The 22,871-nt window shown below is 34.4% G+C and overlaps 1 protein-coding gene across 1 annotated transcript in view; it reads right to left on the bottom strand.

Moving 5' to 3' along the window:
* LOC142317767 (pyrokinin-1 receptor-like) overlaps window positions 1–22,631 on the bottom strand; it is a 173,583-nt gene extending 150,952 nt beyond the window's left edge. Inside the window, exon 1 of the mRNA XM_075354317.1 lies at window positions 22,405–22,631. Coding sequence (XP_075210432.1) covers window positions 22,405–22,631 — 227 coding nt within the window. The remainder of the gene's footprint in view (window positions 1–22,404) is intronic.
* Between the last annotated feature and the right edge of the window lie 240 nt (window positions 22,632–22,871).

Genomic DNA, 22,871 nt, shown 5'->3' with positions numbered 1-22,871 from the left:
ACAAATGTGCAAAATTACTGTTTGAGATGAATGCATAATGGTGCATAATAAGTCGCTGAAAGCCCTTGATAGGACTCTGCGGGACCTGAGAAAGAATGATTAGTTTTTGGGATGATTGCTGATTCTTCTTGCTGGTAACTCCGCGTTTACTCTTCCAATCATACCAACTCATTAACTCCGGATGAGCTCTATTCTTGCCTTAAACCGTCGCCTCTGTGGAAGATTGAGTTTAAAACCAAACATGAGATTTCGGCCCTTTGGAAATGAGACGGGCCAACAATTCGCACATGAACTCCATCATATAAGTGATGACACATTCTCAACTGAATCAAACGGTGAAATTAGCTTTTCAGTTAATTTTTGAACTCAGGTTGCAAAGTTTCAAGAACTGATCGACAAAATATATCTAAGCATAGCCAAAATTCACAAAAAAAAAAAGAATGTTTATGTTAAAGAGCCATTCTTGCAGCCAAAAATGATACTGTGCATGAGTTGAACAGCCGAATTCAAGATATGATACTAGGCCCACTCACTGAGTATAGATCTATAGCTACAATAGTGGACACTGATGATACAGTGAATTTTCCCATAGAGTTTTTAAAAATATTACCGTTAAATAATGTAATGGTACTATTCAGGAATTAAAAGATTCTATGATAACAACCCACATATAGAGAAAGGTTTTTATTATTGGTGCTCTAGAATTCTGGATCAAATTCTTATTGATTTCAAAGGAGACGTGAATTGAAATAGACGATAAGTTAGCTTGATAATTACACCGACATCCTGCCAACAGCTTATATTACCCTGAGTGCTGCTGATCTGTGGTGGTTAAATTGTTAATCATTAGGTCGTCGGTTCTGAACAAGAGGAATTATTGAATGAATTTTAGATCACATAAGAGAGAAAAAACTCATGAATGAATATCCATTAATTGTTGAAGAATATTTTATATACCAACCTTTATTGAAAATGTAGTATGCAAACTAAATAAAGTAAACGATTATTAGTTCGGTTTCGAGTTACAGCATCGCGTACATGTCATTTACACGGTCTTTTTGGTTAGCCAGTACTCCAAACTCTAAACATTTTGATACTACTTATGAGCAACTGCTTGAAGTGAAAACGTTTTATCATAAGTTAGGGGGTGCCCACAATCCATTACTAACTGTTCTTCTGGCAGCATTATATTCATCGCGCATCAGATCTACTGACGTTAAAATCAATGATGACTGTTGTGTTTCCGAATTATTAAATCAATTTCAATGTCATACTGAGTGTATCAAAGGACACTGTTTAAAATGGTCTGCCATTTCAAATTTCCAAAAACAATTCAAGAAAAAACAACTTTACTAAATAATGATAAAGGACAAAGGATGTACACCCCTGCAGGAAATGATAGGAAACTTAACCAGTGCAACCCTTTCATTTTCGCTCTGACTTTGAGTACTGTTTTCAAGTTTCTTGCGTTTCTATTTTCTGTTTCGTTCCGATTAAGTTACTAGTTTATTGTTTTGTTGCTGTTACGTTGCGTTGTTTTGAGGTTTTTGTTGTTTTTAAAATATATTTAGTTTTCATCTTTACGGTTCTAGTTGGCGGTCATCTTCCCGTAAGCAAGACGTTTTTTTTTTTTATATTATCGGCAGTTTGTTTGTATTATCAGTTTGTTTTTTAGATTTATCGGCACATCTTTGGTATAAGTGAACAGTCCAATTGCTGTCTTTGAAACTAATAGTAGTTTTAAAGTGATTTAACCGCTTGGGAGGATGCTGGCCGTCTGTATTGTGGAAGAGTTAACATGGAGCTGACATTTATGCGAATAAATACGGATTTGTTAAGGTAGGTCAACCATACAGGCCATCTCTTGAGTTGTGAGCTGAGCAACTGAGGCTAAAAGTGGAACATAGAAGACAAGGGGCATCCCAACCCTTGTGCTAGTATACGTCAAAAATGCATTTGGCTCATAACCGTGGAATACAACTTTCAATAGGAAATACTATTTTCAAGTCAGCTAATATCTTAATAATAGGTGATTTTCTGCTTCAATGGGGAGACATTGGAGATACTGGTCTCCGTTTCCAGATGTTTGGTGGGGGATTCCATAGAAGTCAATGTTTGGTCCCCTCTTTTAAAACATTGTTTTTGACGAAGTTTTGGATGTCTGGCTGCCACCACAAACGGAGACCATCGCCTACGGGGATAACCTGGCGGTACTGGTCAATGGAAGGACTGAACGGGAGGTCCAGGACCCAGCAACTCGGTCCTCGCTTTGATAGAGGAATGTTTGAGACGGCATGGCTTGGCGATGTCACCCGGAAAATGCCAATATATCACCCTGACAGACAAGAAGAGGATTGAGCCAATTGAGTTGAAAGTAGGGAACAATTGCATTTAATCCATGAACAAGGCGAAATACTTAGGGGTCACCATAGATAGTCTTGCAAGTTCAGCGAACATGTGCTAACGATCTGTGACAGAGCCGAAAGAACCTTATCTGTGTTGAGTCGGTTAATGACCTCACACGCGGCCCCGAGGGCGTCCAAAAGTAAGGCCATCTGCATATCTTCCATTTGGCGGAATTTGTATAAATTTAGTAGACAACTGGTCACATTCTCCTCCAGTGTGTGATCGGAATTTATTTAACATTGGGAAAAATGCTAATTCTATCCAGGCAAATTTATTACACGCGCTTTCAATAAAAGTATTTTTCTTATACAAATTATGAGACATATGGGTGAGACATATTGATGAGTCAAGATCTTCAGGGAAACTCATAACGGAATTTGCAATGGAATTATTACCGACATTGATTTTCAACTATTATTTTTTCAGCTTTATGTTAATAATATTGGAAACAGCTGTTGTGAAAACACAGTCTGTATTTGGCCTGAAGTGGTTCTGATTATTATAAGTGGTTATTCAGATATTCTGTTATTTTTTTTTTATAATTAATCTAGCGATGCACATAGATTAAAAGCTAGAAAATAATAAGCAACTTATTGCCTTAATTAAAGCTATACATAACTGTCAAGAAGTCGATTCTAATGAAGCTTAAGGATAACCTCCTGAGTTATGTTTATGTAAAAGTGCAAGAATAATTTTACGAAGAAATCTTTGGGTTGTAAAAGGTTTTGCCAATGGTGCAGTTACCGATATAATAAAAAAAGGAACAGTTATAATATAAAGGAACAGATAAAACATAAAAAGAAACAGTTACTGATATGATTCTTAACTTGATTATGTTCACAGTTTGGACATAATCAAAAATTGGAATTTTACAGAATAAAATGTCGTTAAAATATTTTATTTTGTATTACGTAAATATTTTACTTCTAAAATACATTACGTAATTCTGTAATTACTTATATAAGTGTTTCAAAATGAATAAAAAATAAAAATATGCTATATAAAAAATATAGTTAATTTCTCTCCTTTTCTGAGAAAATGTACAAATATTAATTTCTCAGGAAATCATGTATCATTGATGAATAATTCAAATATATATTTACGGAATAATTTGACGATGATGCTTTGCCACTTTATGGCCACAGCTATATTCCAGGACATTTTAATATACTTTATCAAACTGAGAAATTAATGTATTAGAGCTGCAAAATTCATTATTATTTATATTATTATTATTCAATTCTAGGAACCGTAGCTTATAAATAGATTAGCAATTATAAATAATTTCTTATAAATAATTACGCAATTATTAAATAATTCTACCTCTCAAACACTAGAAATAATTCATTTCATTAATCTGACTACAATTATACTAGTACTAAAACAATAGTTTAATGCATAAGTAGATAATAAATAAAATAATTATATTTAGTTATAACTTAAGGAAAACTATTAAAATATTATAAAATAGATAGATAGATATAGTAAGTTGAGGTACGAATTTATTTGTTAAAAATTTTAAATGTATTAAATTAGGAGTTCTGAAATAATCCTGGTCGTAAGAACGTGTAACACGCAAGGGATTTTCCGTAGTCCTCGCTCTTTTCAGAACGGGGCTGTAATCTGTGGTTTCGTGCCGTACGTTTACGTATTGTACCCAAACGATCCAGTAGCGGCTAAGAGATACAAAGAGTGACAGGGGAATACAGAAGGTCCCCAGCTGCCCGTGCTCGCTGCGGGCAGTCGTCACATTTGTGGACTTGCCCAGAATTTCTGCTAGGAGGAAGACAGCGAGAGTCTTGTTAGTTCTTGCTAGGTTAGGGAATCTTCAACCATGTCCGAGTTCCAGGAGGTCCGAAAGTCCAGGCGGAAGCGTAAGCCGGAGCCTGTGCCATCGATCTCCTCTGAGGATGAGGTCAGCGAAATGGACACGGGTGCACCCACCCCGATCAAAGCACCTCGGCGGTAGAGGCATTTAGAAAAGCGAAGGGCAGACCTGGCAGTTCTGAACGAAAAAGACAATTCTTCCCCGTCTTGCCAAAGTCAGAGAGGCGTTCTCGGCAATGGCAGAAGGTTTTGAGGCTTTAGCCTCTAAGCCCTGTGAGCCCAGCTCAAGGTGATCCAGACCCCAGCGCAGCCCAGGCGCTACGCTGACGTGCTGAAGACCAAGCGCAAGGTCAGCAAGGCGGCTAAAAAGCAAGAGATTCTGTTTGTATACCAGGTAGAGGGCTTGAAGAACACGACCCAAGAATTGAAGCGTGATTTCCGGGCTGCCCTTCGAGGTAACCGGAATCAGCTGAAGATCAGAGACATAAAGGAGATCAGCAAAGGGCTGGTAGTTGTCGCCTAGAACAAGGAGACGGTCCGCGTCATCAAGGAGTCTCCAGCAGTCCAGAAGCTTGAGGTGAAGGTAGACTCCAAGCGTTTAAGAAGGCCCCGTGTCATTGTGTATGACATAGAACGAAGCCTCTCCGATAACGAGGTTCTGACTCTCATCCGAGAGCAGAACACTGACTTGGACGAGGCTACGTTTAAGGATCAGATCAGTGTAGGCTTGTCTTCAAGACGAGTAAGCGTGATGCTACACGGTATCATGGTGTGTTTGAGTTAGCGGCTAATCTCCATCAAAGTTCGTGTCGGAGGGATTAATCTTCGTTGACTTCGCATCCTGTGGCGTCAAGGAATACCTTGATGTGCAACAATGCTTTAAGTGCTATAGGTTTGGCCACAGGGCCAAGTTCTGTAAGTATGCGTCGGTCTGCGCGCATTGTGGCGAAGAGAGCCATAAGCGTTATGACTGTCCGCAAAAGAAAGAGGCTCCGTCTTGCGTTAACTGCAAAAGGTTGCACAAAAATAATAAGCACTCAGTCAATAGTAAGGAGTATGGTTGCTACTTGAGAACGGTTGAGATGTACTTCAACTTTCTCGATGGTTAGGTTCGGACAATGTAATGCCCAGGGAGCCTATGCAGTCCAAGTTGAGGTAGGTGAGGTTGTTGAGAAACGGAGCCTCAATTTTATTCTTCTACAACATCCGTATGTGGTCAAGCGTGATCTGCCAGGTTTTTCAGGCTGGAATAAGTTTTTCATTGGAGATAGCGTCTTCATATGGCAGATCTGTGACACGCATCACGTCGTTATTAAGCTTGCTGTGAATGATCTGGACCTGATTGTCGTTAGTACGTACTTTCAGTACAGGGATTCCCCTGCACTGCATTTGGAAAGATGGGATAGTATTGTTAGGTTGGTAGCGGGTCGTTCTATTCTTAAAAGAATTGATGCGAATGCCAAACCGCTTCTTGACACAGTGGGATAATGAATGATGGCGGCGAATTGATTGAAGTCTTCATCGCGCAGCATCAGTTTAATGTTTTCAATTTAGCCGGCGAATTATCCTTTGCCGGTGCAGTTGGTTTGCGGAGGGCCTTCCATGGTACCAATATCGATAATATCATTGGCAAGGATATCCCTGGTAGGATTCTTCTGTAGTCGATGATTGTAGTCGAATGATCATCGAGACTTAAGGATTGGCCTAGGTTTTAAAATATTCTGTCGGCTCTTTCAACCCAGGAAGGAGTTGTTATAGACAAATATCGTGTCCTCACTCTTCTGATGAACGATCTGCTTTCAGATGATACCGAGGTATCATCGCCCTGTTCGCAGGGAGGTTCTAGGTTTTTGCTCTGACAATTTGTCTTCTGAGATTAGTGAGGCTGACGTTCGCCAAGTAATTTGAAACCTGGCTAGTAATAAAGCCCCGGACCCCCGGATATGATGGTATCACAGCAAAGCTCCTTTTTTGCACATTGTCAGTGATTCTGGGCCCTTTGACTAGGGTGGACTAGGACACAGAAGACACAATTCTTATGGTAATGGATCTCGCTTCGTCCAACGAGTGCAAATATGTACTCGGCGTTTTTTTGGACATATCCGGGGCCTTCAATAATTGTGGTGGCTTTCTGTCTTGTTTCAACTTCAACAGCATGGGTGCACGCTAAATGAGATTAGAACCTTCTCGAGGTATTTCAGCGACAGAACTTTGCGACTCGGAAGTAGGAAAGACCCTATCAAAAAGGTTGTCCACTGGGCAGTGTTCTAGGTCTACTCGTCTGAATCGTTGGATTCGACTCTCTCATGCGATTGCGGATGCCCAGTGGCTGCCGTATCGTGGCTTATGCCGACGATGGATTGCTGCTGGTCGAGAGTAATTCGCGTGCCGAAGTAGAGCTCAGAGCGACGCAGGCAAAGGTTCTCAGGTTGTGGAGTCTTCAACATAAGATGGTTTTCGGTGCGGAGAAAACCACTTAAAGGTCGTCTAGCCGCAACCCGTCTGTTGATGCCTTCTTTAATGTTGGTAGAGTCATCCATCCCGATTGGGGGTTAAATTATCGTACAATGCGTATTCTTTACAAAAGTGTCTGCGAGGCCATAATGTTGTACGCTGCGCCCGTCTGGGCTCATCGTTTACAATTCCGATGTTACAGGGACATTCTATTGCGAGCCCAGCGTCTTCTATTGTTAGCTGTTTTTGGTGGCTGCAGAACTGTCTCGAGAGAGGCAGTTTCTGTAATCGCCTGCATTAAACCCACTGATATTCTAGCTACGGAACGTAGCAAGCGGTATATTTCCAAGAAGGAAGGCCTTCTTACTTCTGGGCGTATATGGGAAAAGGAGAAAAAAGAAAAGGGAAAAGGGAGAAAGGGAAATAGAAACAGGGGAAGGAAAGGAAAATGGGGGAAATATAAACAGGAAAACAGGGGAAAGGGTATATGGTAAAAATTAAAATGAAAAAAGGAAAATGGCGAAAGGCGGTAAAGGAAAAGGGTGAGAGGGAAAATGGAAAAAGGGAGAAAGGGAAAGGTTAAATTTTGTGAAGTTCCGTAATGTTCATTTTGTTAATGTTTTATCAAACTTTCAATTTTGTTCATGTAATCTATATATACTCAAATCTAGCAATACCGATCCATTTTTGCTTCTACTAATAATTAATATGAAGTTTAATCGACTGAATGATCCGTATGATATTCCGATGAACTAGCTTCATCCCTTGGTCTTGTAACCAGAGAACCAGTAGAATGTTACATCCACGGATTTCCGACTCAGAATGGGACTTCTAATTAACAGTAAGACGTCTAAAACACAATTGTGATCAAAGACACTTTCGTGGAACGAATAATATTTCTATTCCTGGTCCCGCCGGGCCTTGAAATGTCTTTCATTTCTTAATTGCAAACTTATATAGTAAAAAGTAAAATAGATAAAATAATAGGAATAGTAATAAGATAATAAATAGATGAAATTAATATATTTAATATGATTAATTAATATTATATGTATATTTTATATAAATATATTTATAATTTTCAAGATTTATAAAACATAATTTTATATTTTATATTATTATTACGAGTATAAAAAATATATAATTAGATATGACAAAGTATTAAAAAAATAACATTGCAATAGATTTTTATTAATTTTTTTTCATTAGTTTGTGTGTATTTGAGTAAAACTAGATTTTTAATAAAAATATAAAAATTGCTTAAATTATGCACAAAAAGAAGTATGACATATGTTTAAACAGAATAATAGTTTGAGATTGTTGAAAAAAAATAATTCAAAGTAAAAAATTCATTTTCAAGAATCAGATTCAGTCTTGAAAATAGAACTTTTATTTACCTCTTGTCAAGTTGCTATAGCAATTATCGGTCTAAAAATTCCCATCATCAGAAGACATACGTCCTTTATTTCACAGTTGATATTTTATTTACTTTTGGTGTTTGATTTGATCATGATTACAGTTTATGTGTACAATTTAAATGAAATCAAGTTAATAATAGCAGAGGAAAAAGGCAAAGTATCAATAGTACGAGTTGACAGTTGGTAATAGTAATTATGTTATTTCGTTTAAATTGAAATTAATACTGTTGAAAGTATGTTTTCATCCTTTTCTTTGGTTTTATAATGCTAAACTGAAGTCCTGTTGATAGCCTTCTTGTTATTATACGTTTGTCTTCCATGGATCATAGGTTATTAATATAGGAAAAGCAAACAATAACAAACCACTCGCGCCGGCCTCCGTGGCGCGAGTGGTACCGTCTCGGCCTTTCACCCAGAGGTCCTGGGTTCGAATCTCGGTCAGACATGGCATTTTTTCATACGCTCAATTTTCCATATCCCACGCAGAGGCTTCAAGCTTATTGTGTGATATCATCAAAAAAAAAGTAACTTTAAAAAATGTTGTAGTTAAATCTTGACCATTTGTTGTAAAAAAAAAAATTATTTTGTGCCAAAAAATGATCATAATATGAAAAAAAATAATAAAATCATTACATTAAGGTTTCTTTTTAATACTTTGCAACAGTAGTTATTATTATACGTTTGTATTGTTTTCCTTTTAACTGTCAAAGTAATTAAAATTAATTTACTTAATCTCTCATCAGGCAATACTTTTCCACTAAGTAGATTTAAAATCATCTTGCGGGTGAAATCACGAGCTCTTTCCCCTTCCACTGTCTAAGGTTCCTCTCATTCCCCCTCTCCCACGGTAATAATACAATAATGAATTGTTCCTTTTCTCTTTACAGGCCAACGTTTCGTCAACTCATCTTACGTATCTATAGCAAAATATTTCTTGCATTATTCTGGTGCGCATAAGAAGTTACTATCTCACATCTGAAACTTAATGCTTCCACTTACGAAAGCGGAACCACTTTGTTTTATTTCACATGAAATATTTCCCTAAATTTTCTCCATGTTCAGAAATTTGGAAATGTTACAGTTACATTTAAATATGGATTTTAAAACTGAAAAATTCGTAAAACTACACATCTAAATAATTAATAATAATAATAATATAATGTGAAAGTCAATATCACCTGAAATAAATTATCAGTCCTAATCACCTGATAAAGCTGTCGTATTTTCATCACTGTCATCTTCTTGTAACTTCACCACAATGCTTTGTAAGTGGTCATCCAGCAATACTTTTTTATGAGATTTTTCTGCGTTTCTAACGCATTTTCTCCAGTCACCTATTGTTACGCGATTTACGGCATCTTTCAATAACATTTTTACGCCCTTTATTTGTAATGTACTGTTTCTGGCTGCCACCTCACCTTTTATCTGCATCCAAATTAGCACGATTCGGTTAAACTGACATTGAAACGGCGGTAGTCGAACCACTTTATGCCCCATTTCTGTTGCAATGTCGTCAAGCCGTCATACGATCTCTATCTTTCTCTGTGTTCATTAATAATAGACAGTAAATCTGAAATTTTATGCGAAGGATTGTGTGGATTCTTCTCTCTAACCATGAAACTATTTCCGCCTTTTTTGGGATGGTCATTGGCACTTTCTGTTTAAACGTAGAATGATAGCTAGCGTTATCCATCACGACACACACAGTCTTCTGGAAAGATCGCAACAAATTTACGAACCATTCTCGGACTATATCGCCGTTTTTTTCTTGGTGAAAGTCCCCCGTATGATTGGACTGAAAACCGAGAGCACAGTCTTTTTTAAATCTAAGTTTATAGCAACCAGCGTGGCATATAATTAAATGGGATCCTATACAAATCGAAATCAAGACTACCACTACTTATTTAATTCTGTCAGATGTATTTGCTTGTACGGTTCATGCTTATCCAAGTTTCATTTAGGTAAATTATTGGTTGACAATTATCTTGTCTAATTTGTGCATTTTCCTTAAAAAGTTTATCCGAGCAAGAACGATGACAGACCTCTCCATCAAAAATTTTCTGCAGTCATTAAACTTACGAAACCGGAACTCTAATTTTTTTACAATTTTTCACGTTGAATATGCACTCCCGTTATTAGTCTATAAGTGGTATAATTTTCCAACAGCTACGATAAAAAGACTTATAGTTGGTATATCTTCAATAGTGTCCACGACTACAGCTTGGTTAACTGGATAAGTCAGTCTCTGGGCAGCAGCGGTAAAACTGTTAATTTTCTTTTAATAGGAACCATTTCATTAGTCGATCGATCTGTTTCGGTGGATGGTTTTCAGGTAATATTTATGTTCATTGTTACGTTGTCTTCTATGGAGGTTTTATCGGGTACATTATTATTAATCAATATTTTGTTATCCATATTCAAACCTACTCATCCGTAGTCAGAGGGAATATTAGATTCAAAATCTTTGTTTACAGTGATGAACTGGGCCTAGCGCTATAAGAGTAATAATAAAACAGTAAATAGTTTAGATTAGGGATTTTCAGTAAATGTTCGATTTTTCTAAGTAAGCTATTCTAATGTGATTTTACCAACATCGCAATTGAATTGATAAAAAATATTATCGTTTATCACTTCATGCTTTAAATTACAAAAAAAAATTATTCGCATAAAAAACTTGTCAATCTATTAAAAACTCGCACTACTTTGAATTTAATTTGTATACATTTTGTTTTTTTTTCTCCGTAGAATATAATAAATGTGTTTGTAGATTTATTAACAGCTAAAATAATGTTGAATACACAGTAGTAAATAAGCGTCGTTAAAACATAGTAAATCATTATTTTAATACAGCATAAAAACATAAGTAATTTATAAAATAAAATCTATTATTTTAATAGCTGTAAAATATATTATTAAAAAAATGTTATTAAACGACTTTTCCTACTATTTGATAATGATTTATTAAAATTTCAGGTTTAATTTATTTTCTTAAAACATTCAATGTATTCGTAGAATGCAGGCATGTCTCATAAAAACGAAAAATAAAATTGTTAAATTTATTAATATCACAGCAAAGGTAGGCACCGAATGTAATTGCTTTATAATTTCTTTTTATAAACTTAATTAGTTTCGCTACTTGAACTCAACGTTTGGTTTTCTTAAAATATAAATATTATGCAAATGTTTATAACTGCACTTCAACGGTTAAACGAAGTAAGTGATATTTAAGTGGTATTTTTATGATTATATGATGTTTATATTACTCGTACTACTCGTATTTTGAGAACTTTCCTTTGATACCATTTTCTTTTAATAAATTTAGGCACACACGAAAATAGTACAATTCTTTATTTGAAATTAGGTAAATACAGAAAGTTAATTTTTAAGCTTTTATTTAACTTGCTTTACTTATAATCAAATATTGCAACTGCTATATCTTTTGATCTATCATCTGAAAATCAATGAAATTTGGTACACTTATGTAACTTTGATGACAATACAATACTACGGTGTTAGAATTTGGAGATGACCCCCCACCACCAAACCGACCACACGCTAACCATACGCTAAACTCATTTATGTTGCTGAAAATTTTTATTTCTCATGAACTATCGTATGAAAACCAATGAAATTTGGTACACGTATGTAACTTCGATGACAATACAGCACTACGGTGTCGGAATTTGATATGACCCACCCCCACGCCGCAACGCGCTACCCCTACGTTAAATTCTTCCATTTAGTTGAAAATTTTCATTTCTCATGAACTATCGTATGAAAATGATTAAAATTTGGTACACGTACGTAACTTCGATATGTAAAAATAAATAGTTTTACTTTTTAGTTTTAATAAACAAACAAGATTGAACAAATAATAATATTCAGATATAAATATTATTAAGAATATTTTTTTTTGGATGAAAAAAGTTTATTGTTCATTAAGTCTAAAAAATAAAAAATACAAAAAACAAAACAAAATTACAAAAATATATTTGATTACATATAAAAAATTATTTTTTAAAATAGCTTTTATTTAATTAAGATTAATATTAGCATTAATAAAAAAGGAAACAAATTAGAAAAACCCTCTAAAAAGTAAAAAATAAGAATTAAATCAAATTGAGAATTTTAAACAATAAAATATAATATATTAAAAAATAAAAAAATGCACTGAAAAGTAAAAAAATTTTTATATTAGTATCTAATAAATAACCAATAAATAAAAAATAAATAAATGTAATAATTATTAAATTTTAAAATTAAAAGTAATTAAAATATTTAGTTAAATAAAAGCATGGCGCAGTTTTTATAAGAATACATTTTTTCGTTTAATGAGGCTGTTTAGTATATGTATATACTTCATTTATCTGTAATAAAATAACTCAAGTTTTAATTCTTTGATGGTTCAAATTTGCGCCGAGTAGAACTTTAAAGGTTAATAAGATTAAAAATAAAAATTAAATTTAGAAATCTTGCACAAAGTTATTATGTTTTGACAGTAATCTGAAAAATTATTAATTATTATCATTATAATAATTGTAACCGTAATTATGAATTAATTAAATAAAAATTCATAATTAATTAAAACGAAACTTTATTAGAAAGAGTGCGTTCAATTTGGCTTAGATTACAAGCAGAATTCGAAGATGAACTTCAACTATTTGAGAACACGTATAAAGAAAGCGAGTGGGTGCATTTTCCAAGATTGTTACTTGTAGCTAGTCAGTCTCAATTGGAGAGGTTCAGCTGGAACCTCTCCAATTGAGACTGAGAAAGGTCAGCTGGACCTTTCTGCCTCCTCGCGTCGTTATTGAAAATGAAAATGAAGATTAATTGTTGTAAAAATAAATGTTGTGTTGTTTTAAACAAATTATAAAAATTACATCACGTTTTTATTTAACTAGATATTTTCATTACTTTTAATTTTAAAATTTAATAATTATTACATTTATTTATTTATTTTTTTTTTAACTGAATTTTTACGGGCATCGACTGCTAAGGTCATTAGCCCTCGTCACATTCTTTAAAAGAAATTATTATCTCCATCAGGATCGTCATATGTAAGGGTGTAAAGGGCCCTTACATTTTATTTAAAAACACAAACTTCACAATAAACATTAAAACATAAAAGACAAGGACAATCACAAACACTTACAGGGTGTAAAAGGCCCCAATATTAAAATTTGAGATAGGTTCTCAAAAGACCATGTAATTAAAATTAAAATTAAACTTATCAATACCATATCTTTCTTTCTTTCTTCTACGAAGTCTCATTTATAGTTTGTTTAAGCACCCTCGGGGTGACCAGAACCGCCGTTGAGTAGTATATCAGTCGTGCCAGGGTGCCGTGGCAGTTGAATCCTTCTTATATCAGGCCATAGGCATGCACGGCGTACACCCATAGCCTCGCGCCCTCAATCCACCCTTGAGGGCCCCCCATGCCACCATCGGACACACCTCGACTCACTGCTCTTGAATGCAGGTGAGCCAAAATAGCCTAGGCAAGAGGGCTACCTCCCGTCACTATACGTGCCACGCTTCGAGACTCCCTTATATGTATATATAAAACTACCGCTTAGAGTATCTTTTACCACAGCTTTAAACTTCCATTTTATAGACTTTTAAGAAGTCCACTGGCGTGTAAAAATGCAACTATATTTTCTTCATTTCCATTATCCAGATCAGCACTAATATTATTTTTAAGACGGAACCTCTTTCTGAGGTCCTCATATATGGTACACTCTTCTATTAGATGCTTGATTGTCAGTGTTTTATTACAAACACCGCACATTGGTCTCACTTCGCCGGTTAACAAATATAAATTTGTTAATCGCGTGTGACCGATTCTAAGTCTGGTCACCGCTACTTGTTCACGGCGAGTCAACTTAAAGTCGCTTTTCCATTTACAAGGAGAAGTTTTAACTGAGTTTAATTTTGTATTTAAACTCCTCCAATCAGCGTTCCACTTGTTTCTTACTATGTTTGTTAGACGGTTGTTAACATCTGCCACTCTTACAGGAAATGCATTCAAGTCATCGCAGACTGTTACCTTTCTGGCAGCTTCGTCTGCGATTTCATTACATGTAATACCAGCATGCCCTGGAGTCCATACAAATACGCATCGCAATAGTGTTCAGTGTAGCGAAGAGCTTGCTGAATTGCAGTGAGTTCTGCCGTGTAGACACTGGCCACATCTGGCAGTCTCCAAAAGTGGGCTTCTTCATTTACATATATCGAGCATCCAACACCATGTTCGGTTGTAGAACCGTCAGTATAAATTCTAATATCTTCTTCGTAACTACTGACGGTTGCTAAAAATTCCCGCTGGATGATCACTGCTGGTTTCTTTTTTATTTCTCCTTGAGAGACATCCAAACTTGTATTTACCGCTGGCAAGAGCCATGGCGGTATTTCTCTAGTAGAAATTGCCAATGTATCTGGAATGGCAATTTCATATTTATTTCTTAATTCGTGGTACCTAATTCCGGCTGGTCTGGAATAGGTAGCACGACGTTCGTATAATGCAGCCATGGGATGATTCGTAAACAATTTATTATTTATATGAGCAGGGAAAGCCCATACATTTGCTGCATATCTTAACAAAAGGATCTCTCTTCTATAATGTAGTGGCATTATTCCGGCTTCAGACATCAGACTAGCCGCCGGACTTCTGCGGAAAGCGCCTGTTGCATATCTTATTCCGCTATTACGAACTAAGTCTAACTTTCTTAAGTGCAACTTTCTACCGGATGAATATACGATACATCCGTAGTCTAGTTTAGATTGAACCAATATTTTATACAATCTCAATAATGTCTCTTTGTCTGAGCACCAATTTAAATTCGATAAACATTTTATAATGTTTAGGGCTCTTTTGCATCTATCACTCAAGTTCTGTATATGTAATCCCCATGTAAGGGATTTATCCAATACTAGTCCTAAATATCTTACATTGTCTGTATATTGTATTGGATTATCATCAATTGTCAACGCAGGACTTTGATGAGGAATTCTCTTCCTACAAAAGTGTACACAGCACGTTTTTTCTGGTGAGAATTGGAATCCGTTATTCCTTGCAACTTCATTTAGAGCATTGATCGCTCGTTGCAATTTGTACCTCACCATAGCAGTCTTGTTGCTGGCATATATGATTGCCAGATCATCAACATAGACGCTTTTGCTGATTTCTACTGGAATGGCTAATATCAATTTATTAATGGCAATGGTAAACAAGGTACCGCTCAACGGCGAACCTTGCGGTATGCCATTTTCCAAGATTCTTTCACATGAATATTCATTGTTGACGCGTACTTGGAAGGTACGGTCATTCATATAGTTGCTGAGCAATATAGGCAGATTGCCACGAATGCCCCATTAATGTATCTGGAGCATTATACCATGACGCCATGTCATATCGAAAGCCTCCTGAAGATCAAAGAAGACCCCGACACAATGTTTCCTTGTAATGAAGCTGTTTTATTTAATGTCCTCTAAGCTGATCATTTGATCAGTGGTAGAATGGTATTGCCAAAAACCTGCTTGATACGGTGATATCAGGTTTTCTTTTTCCAAAACCCAGACGAGTCGATTATTAATCATTTTTTCCAGTATTTTTCCCATAGCACACGTCAAAGAAATAGGACGATAGCTATTGGGGGCTGTTAAATTTTTATTTTTCTTTGGTACTGGAACAACATGAGCTTTTTTTCACTGCTGCGGATACGTTCCATCCCGCCATATTTTATTATAAAGTTCTAATAATCTGCGTTTTGCCGTGGTATTCAGCTGCCTGATCATATTATAATGGATTTCACCCGGACCAGCAGCTGTGTTACCTGCTTTTTCCAACGCTTTCGCGAATTCTTCCATTTTAAATGGTACATTATATGAGTAATTATACTCAGTTCTAAAATTTAGTAGATCTTCGAATTCTTCTTTTTTGGTTCGCAAACCTTCCTCGTAGTTGGCCGTTCTGCTGGCCTTTTCGAAGTGATTGGATAACAGCTCTGCAATTTCATATGGAGTGTCTTTTATTTCATTTTCATCTTGAAGGCTAGTTATGGGAGCAAAATCATTACGCCCACAAATCCCCTTCACTTCCCTCCAAACATCTGATGCAGTAGCAGTTTTGTCGATGGATGACACGTATTGCTGCCAGGATCATTTTTTCGAGTCTATCATAAGACGTTTTGCATTCGCCCTGTATTTCTTAAAGGCAACAAGATTTTCTATGCTAGGACGCTTCTTAAAGGCGTTATACGCCCTTTTCTTTCTTTTTATAGCTTCACTTATTTCATCGTTCCACCATGGAACAGGTTTTTTCGTAAGTTTCCCAGATGTTTTGGGAATATATCTCGATGCCGACTCAATTATTGCATTTGTTATGGCGTCGACATCGTCTCCGATAACTCCAGTTGTTTCCGGAAGTATCGTTCTAGCTGTGAAGCTCGTCCAGTCTGCCTTTTCAAATAACCATCTTTTAGGGATGGGATATATTTTTCTTGTAACATCAGTTACAATTTGCACCGGGAAATGATCGCTTCCATGCAGATCGTCTATGACATGGAAGCTGTACCTCGGTGCTATCGACCGCTTATAAGTGCAAGATCTATACAGGACGTCGATCTATCTATCTATCTAGGCTTTGAAAAAGGTTCCTGATCCGTCGTTTAAAATAATAAGTTCTGAATTCATCAGGAACCTCTCCAGTTCTCTTCCACGGGGATCTACTCGATCTGATCCCCAAAGAGAATTATGAGCCTCATCTACAGCAATCGGAGCAGGAGCAGGAACAGTAGCCGCAGCCTGAGCATAAGATGTTGTTGCTCTAGGTTTGCGGGCGTTAACAATCTTTTTGGCATCGATGTAGCTGACTTTCTGCAGGGTTTTAACTTCCTGCACAGCTACTTCTTCTTTGTAGACAGGACAATTCCTGGTTCTACATGAATGCTGTCCCTTGCACTTGATGCATGTAGCGGGCTCTTTACACGGCTCTCCCTCATGCACCTCTTCGCCGCACACGCATATTTGCGTTCTCTCACATTTGATAGCGGTGTGGCCAAAACGTTGGCACTTGAAGCATCGCATTGGTTGCGTGATAAATGCCCGCACATCCAATCGATCTAATCTTCTCCGGCAAGGTAGGCCGGTTAAATGTGAGTACATGAGAGGCTGAAGGTAGGACTTCGCCATTCCTCCTCATGTTCAATCGGCGACACTCAATTACTCCCTGTGATGACAATTTCTCAACAATTTCTTGCTCCGTGCAATTTAGAAGATCCCGACAGACGACCACACCTCTTGAGGTGTTGAGCGTACTGTGGGGATCGACATGTACAGCCAGTTCTCCAATCTTTTTAAGCCCCAAAATCTTTTGAGACTGGACATCATTTACAGTCTCAACATGAAGTCCCATGAAGGTCTTCCTTATTTCTTTTACAGGGCCACCAGCGATCTTCCGAGCGATGAGAAAAGGACTCACCCTCGAGAAATTTCCATTCTTCTTTGTAATTACCAAATATTTGGGTTTCGGTACATTACTACTTTTAAAAAAAGCTTTTTGTAAGCTTTTTCTAGCCTCAATCTCAATTCTTTTGTACTGGCGAGGTAAGCTTTCATGTAGAAAATAAATTTTCTATTAAATAAGTTTACTCTAACCTAGATAATCTAAAAAACTAGAAGATTTTTCTTAAAAATATTTGTGTGGAGCAAAATTTTATTTCAATGACGAAGATGAAATGAACAAAAAACAAAATTATTAAAAAAATGTTATTGATTTTAAGTATGTTTTTCTCTTTGTATAAAACATCTTTTTGTATAATAATTTTGTAATAGTATGTTTGATATTTCTTTCAATAATTATATTTTGAAATAATACTTATTTTTATTTTGTTTAAGATAATAACATAAGAAAAGGCAAATAAAAGCAAGCAAAAATAGATAGATTAAACTCATTCCATATTAGAAGTTCAATAAAATTATACGTATTACAAATAATGCAGTGTGAATAACTTCATCGTTAGTGACTAATTTTTATTTACGAGAATAATTTCCATAATTTGCTGTGATTATCGAAGATTATTTTTTTTTAAATATAATTTTTAATCGTTCTTTTTTTAAAATGTTATATTCTTTATATATATTAATATTTTCTATTCATTAAAAAATGTTTGATTCGAGTTCGTGGGCTCTCTTGTGAAGAAAAACTCTTCATGTCATATTGACCATGCTTCTGCAAATAACTTTCTCACTTTCTTTTTACGACATACAGTGTAATTTACGTTTGAGTCATTCAATTTTTCAATTCTAAAAGTATGTTTGATGTGAATCTAAGAAAGAAAAATAAGCAAACCATTTCATACTTAGGCAAAATGCTTATCTTTTTGTCTAAGATAAGAAATTTCTAAGAAAGAAAACAAATAAAATAACAAGAGTGTAATTTTATAGCTAGGCTTAGACAATAAAAACTGAAGTAAATACGTCAAACTGCATTAGCTTGAATTTATACACTTGACATACTTCTCAAGTTTCACCAAATGCTTTTATAATCTTTTTGAAAGCTATTTCTCTATATTTATAGTCAGTTAAAACTTATTGTTAAATAACTGAGAATTAATAAATTGTAATGAATAAAAAATCTCATAACAGAATAAAATTGTAATTTATTCCCAAAGCTACGCCCGATAAAGTTTGCTGATTTATGCTGTAAATATGTTTCATTGCGTTATGAAAACAACAAAAAAAAGTTAATATGAATTTTTTTTTATACAAAACAGCCTAAAAGTAATTAAATTATAACTGATTTTTTAATAATTGATAGAGAATTAGGTATTTTCATTTTTTATGCATGAAAATTTTCCGGAAACAAGAAAACGTAGCTGTACTTTTTGTGTTTTATCTTAAAAATATAACATATTTTTACCGATTTTAAAATCAATTGATCAAATTATGATTTTACCAAAGCATTTCAGGTAATATTTCGTGCATTTCAAGAATTATTATTTTTTAATTTATTTGAAAATATTCCTAAATTATTTTGTTTATTTTATCGATTTTGGACATTTACGTGATCAGTTCGCAAATTCTGCTTGCAAAAATCTGGATATAATTCTGCCTTATTTTCTTTGTATTATTTACTGAATTTGAAGATTTCTTGGGGCCTCTATGGAACAAATTCACATCTAATGAAAAAATATATGAACCGAACTATTACTGTGCGTATGTTGATACAACAATTAGCAGATATTCCTTGTTGCACACAACAGTAATCACTCTATCTAATCTGTTATGGATTTTGCCATTTATCTCAACAAATAATATTCTACTTATAATCCGCATATGTCTACATTGAATATGTTATCGTACCAACACATCGCCTTCCCTTTTTCAATATTCTGTTTGCTTCTCTTAACAACATTTAGTAATGTTACCATCGTGTACTCTCAGTCCATTGGCATTTTTTTACACTCCGAAGTAATATTTCTTTTACAGCATTCCCATTTGCATCGCCATCTGGGAATTTTGATGCAGCTACAGACTAGCTACAGCTGATCAGTCTAGCAAGCACAAGGCATGCCAGCCCTAGAAGACCGCCAAACAATCTACTTTATGGGAATCCGCTGATAGCAACGGATTTTGTTTTGTGGACTGACTTGTTTTGGTACTCAGTATAAGTAGTGGATAACTAGACAACTAATTCCGACAGGCAAGACTATTTCACTTATGAGTGACCGGTAATAGGAACTTAGTCTGGAACCACCTATTTTGTGCCCTGAATCCCACGTGTAGAGTGTGACGGCAGAAAGCAGGGCATGAAATTACATAAAAAGAGCAGAGAAAGTCTCAGACGGACTGAACTTTCATTCTGGAAGGTCTGAGTGTATAGTTTTGCGCATACGTTAGTATCACAAATCCAAACCTCAATCCTATGACAAAAAACATTTTGATGTTGTCTTCACGTCTTTAGAGGCTAACAGTTGTAGGACCGAAAGGTCCTACAATCCAGCCGCTTCCTAAATTCATTCTCCAGCATAGTGCAGAGTCTGATTGCATCCAGTAATATTTTGAAGCTAGCAAACACACTAACCGTTTGAAGTACGTTATAATACACCATTAAGTTTTCGGAAGACTGTAGTATGATTCTTCCAAATTTCAAAAATCATACCGATTGACTTGATTTTTCTCAAACTAATTTATGTTTTTTTTTCAATAAATCCTTACATTTTTCTCTGTTACATTAATCATAGATTTCAATATATTTTTATGGGGTTTGCAAATATGATAATTATAAATCTCCTTTTACATAAACTTATTATAGAATTCTTTCTTTCATTTTTCAAAACACATTCAGAACTAACACGTTCAGACAAAGAATAAACCTTAAGGGTCTTAGCCCTATTTTATAACTATAATTTTATACACTTTTTGTATGTATTTTTATCTACTGACATTAATAGGGGTGATCATTTCTTCGATATATATTGTTGGAATATTTTATGGTATAACTAAGACAAAATTGAAATTAAAATAGTACACTAATAAAAAATGAGTCTGTTTACAAATCTGATTGTCCTGACACACATATAAAACTTTGATAATAACCACTTCATCAGTAAATATTTTTAAAAGCATATTAATATTTACACACGATATAATTTAGTAATACTTATTTTGACAGTTAAAAATTTATGAAGTAAAAAATATTCTCATATTATAAAGGTTTGCTGTTGGACAACGTTCATCTGGAACCTAATCATATAATTTATTAACATGTGTAGGATGTAATTATTTTTTATTCTTAAATTGTAAACGCATTCTTTTTTCAAACTGACCATCAATAAATGAGAATAAAATCGCAAAATAAACTGGCTAGATGTCTAGGACTAAAATAGTGCTACAACAGAAGCAAACGATTTGAAAACTAAATCCTCTTAGTGTAATGTTATCCAGGATATTAGATTTTACAGGAATTTTTTTCGAAAAATTAAATTGAAAATTTCTTAGTATTATAATTAAAACAACAATTTGTACAGCCTGGATTTTGATTGAAAATCTAGTATTTGAAGGATACATATCTTTATTGAAACCTTTATTAACTTTAAAGAAGCTTTTATTAGAAATCAAGTAATTTATGTTTTGCGTGTAAAAAACTTAGCCACCATGTTTTAAAATACAACATACTGCAAAGAAAAAAATGTTCATAGAAAACGTTTTTCTTACAACAGAGTGATAAATTTGAAAACTAAAACCTCTTAGTGCAATATTATCCAGGATATTAATTTTATAAAAATTAAATTTAAAAAAAATTAAATTATAAAATTTATAAAACTTGAATTAAATAAAAATTAATTAATTTCATTTAATTAAAAAAATTAAATTTATGTAAAATTTAGGAAAAATATGTAAATTTTCATAATGCTTCGTATTCTGTTTTTTCTTGGTTAAAATACGAAATAAAATGTTGAACATATGATTAAAGTATTTGTATATAATTGAATTATTAGACAAAAGTGATGTAATCGAAATAAATAATGAAGTAAAAACTTAGGTGGCATAATGCAATACAATATGTAGTATCAGTAGTTTTATGATAAGTTCTTCATTTTTAGTTTTTAGAATTCTTGTTAAGTCAATTATGTTAACTATTTGTTTGATACTTAAAAATTATCTTTTATTGCAAGAGGTAATACGTAAAATGCCCGATCTATATATAATCCTTATTAATAATACGGTTAATTAATGTTAGTAAATATTAATTCCTTGTATAATGGAGTCAGATCATAATAAAACATTTAATTTTTAAATCAATATTTATTTCAAATAATTATTTATTACTTAACAAACGTGATTTACGTTTTATGAAATCAAGAAATTTTTTGTAAACTTGAAATTTTTAAAGAATTATAAAAATTGTTTGAACTTCTGATACGCTAAAACATAATTACTTATTTAAGATAATTAATTAGTTTTTTATGCCCAGTTTATTTATTACATTTTTAATCTCAATAAATGAACAATTTTTAGATGTTCACCTTAAAAACAAAATTAGAGTTATTATTTTTACTTTCTGTTTTCTAGATGTCATGGAATCTTCGTGTTTATGGAGATTCATAGTAGCGTCATTGCTACCGTAATATTATTATTTTTGATTCTTTTTGAATTTTAGTAACAGACAACGATGGCTTCCAATTACAAAACATTTCATTATTAAATGACTTTTACAAAATATTTGTAAAAATAGCAAAAGAAGCACAAATAATTTGCAACGTAAGCGATATTTATTATAATATACATACAGTACCTGGACCACACATAGTACATCTCTTGAGGTAATCCTGAAACTAGCAGCAAGAGATCGGACACAGCGAGACTGAAGAGGTAGTAATTTGTAGCGGTGTGCATATGTCTGTTGCGAGCTATCACAACGCAAGTGATTATATTTCCGACAACACCGGTTAACAGTATCAAGGAGTAAAGTATTGTAATCGGAATGACAATGTATAGAGGGTCTCGTTTTGGAAAGAGCATGTATCCCTCTTCTGTTTGATTGTACTCCTCGAGCACCTCTATCTCTTCCATGACACTTTATAGTTTCACATTATTCCAACCTGGAAAATAAAATGAAAACCAGTTATGAGTATTTATTATCCTTTATACCAAAATAAAAATCTAGGTAACTGTAAAGATGTGTCGGTTAAAAAATAGCCAAATGAAATAGGATAATTTTCGTTGTTGACTCCAGTGAGGAAAGCAAAGTCCCACGTTTGA

This window comes from Lycorma delicatula, chromosome 1 (assembly GCF_047948215.1).
Source record: "Lycorma delicatula isolate Av1 chromosome 1, ASM4794821v1, whole genome shotgun sequence".
NCBI lineage: Eukaryota > Metazoa > Arthropoda > Insecta > Hemiptera > Fulgoridae > Lycorma > Lycorma delicatula.
This window is presented reverse-complemented; position numbering and strand designations above follow the sequence as displayed.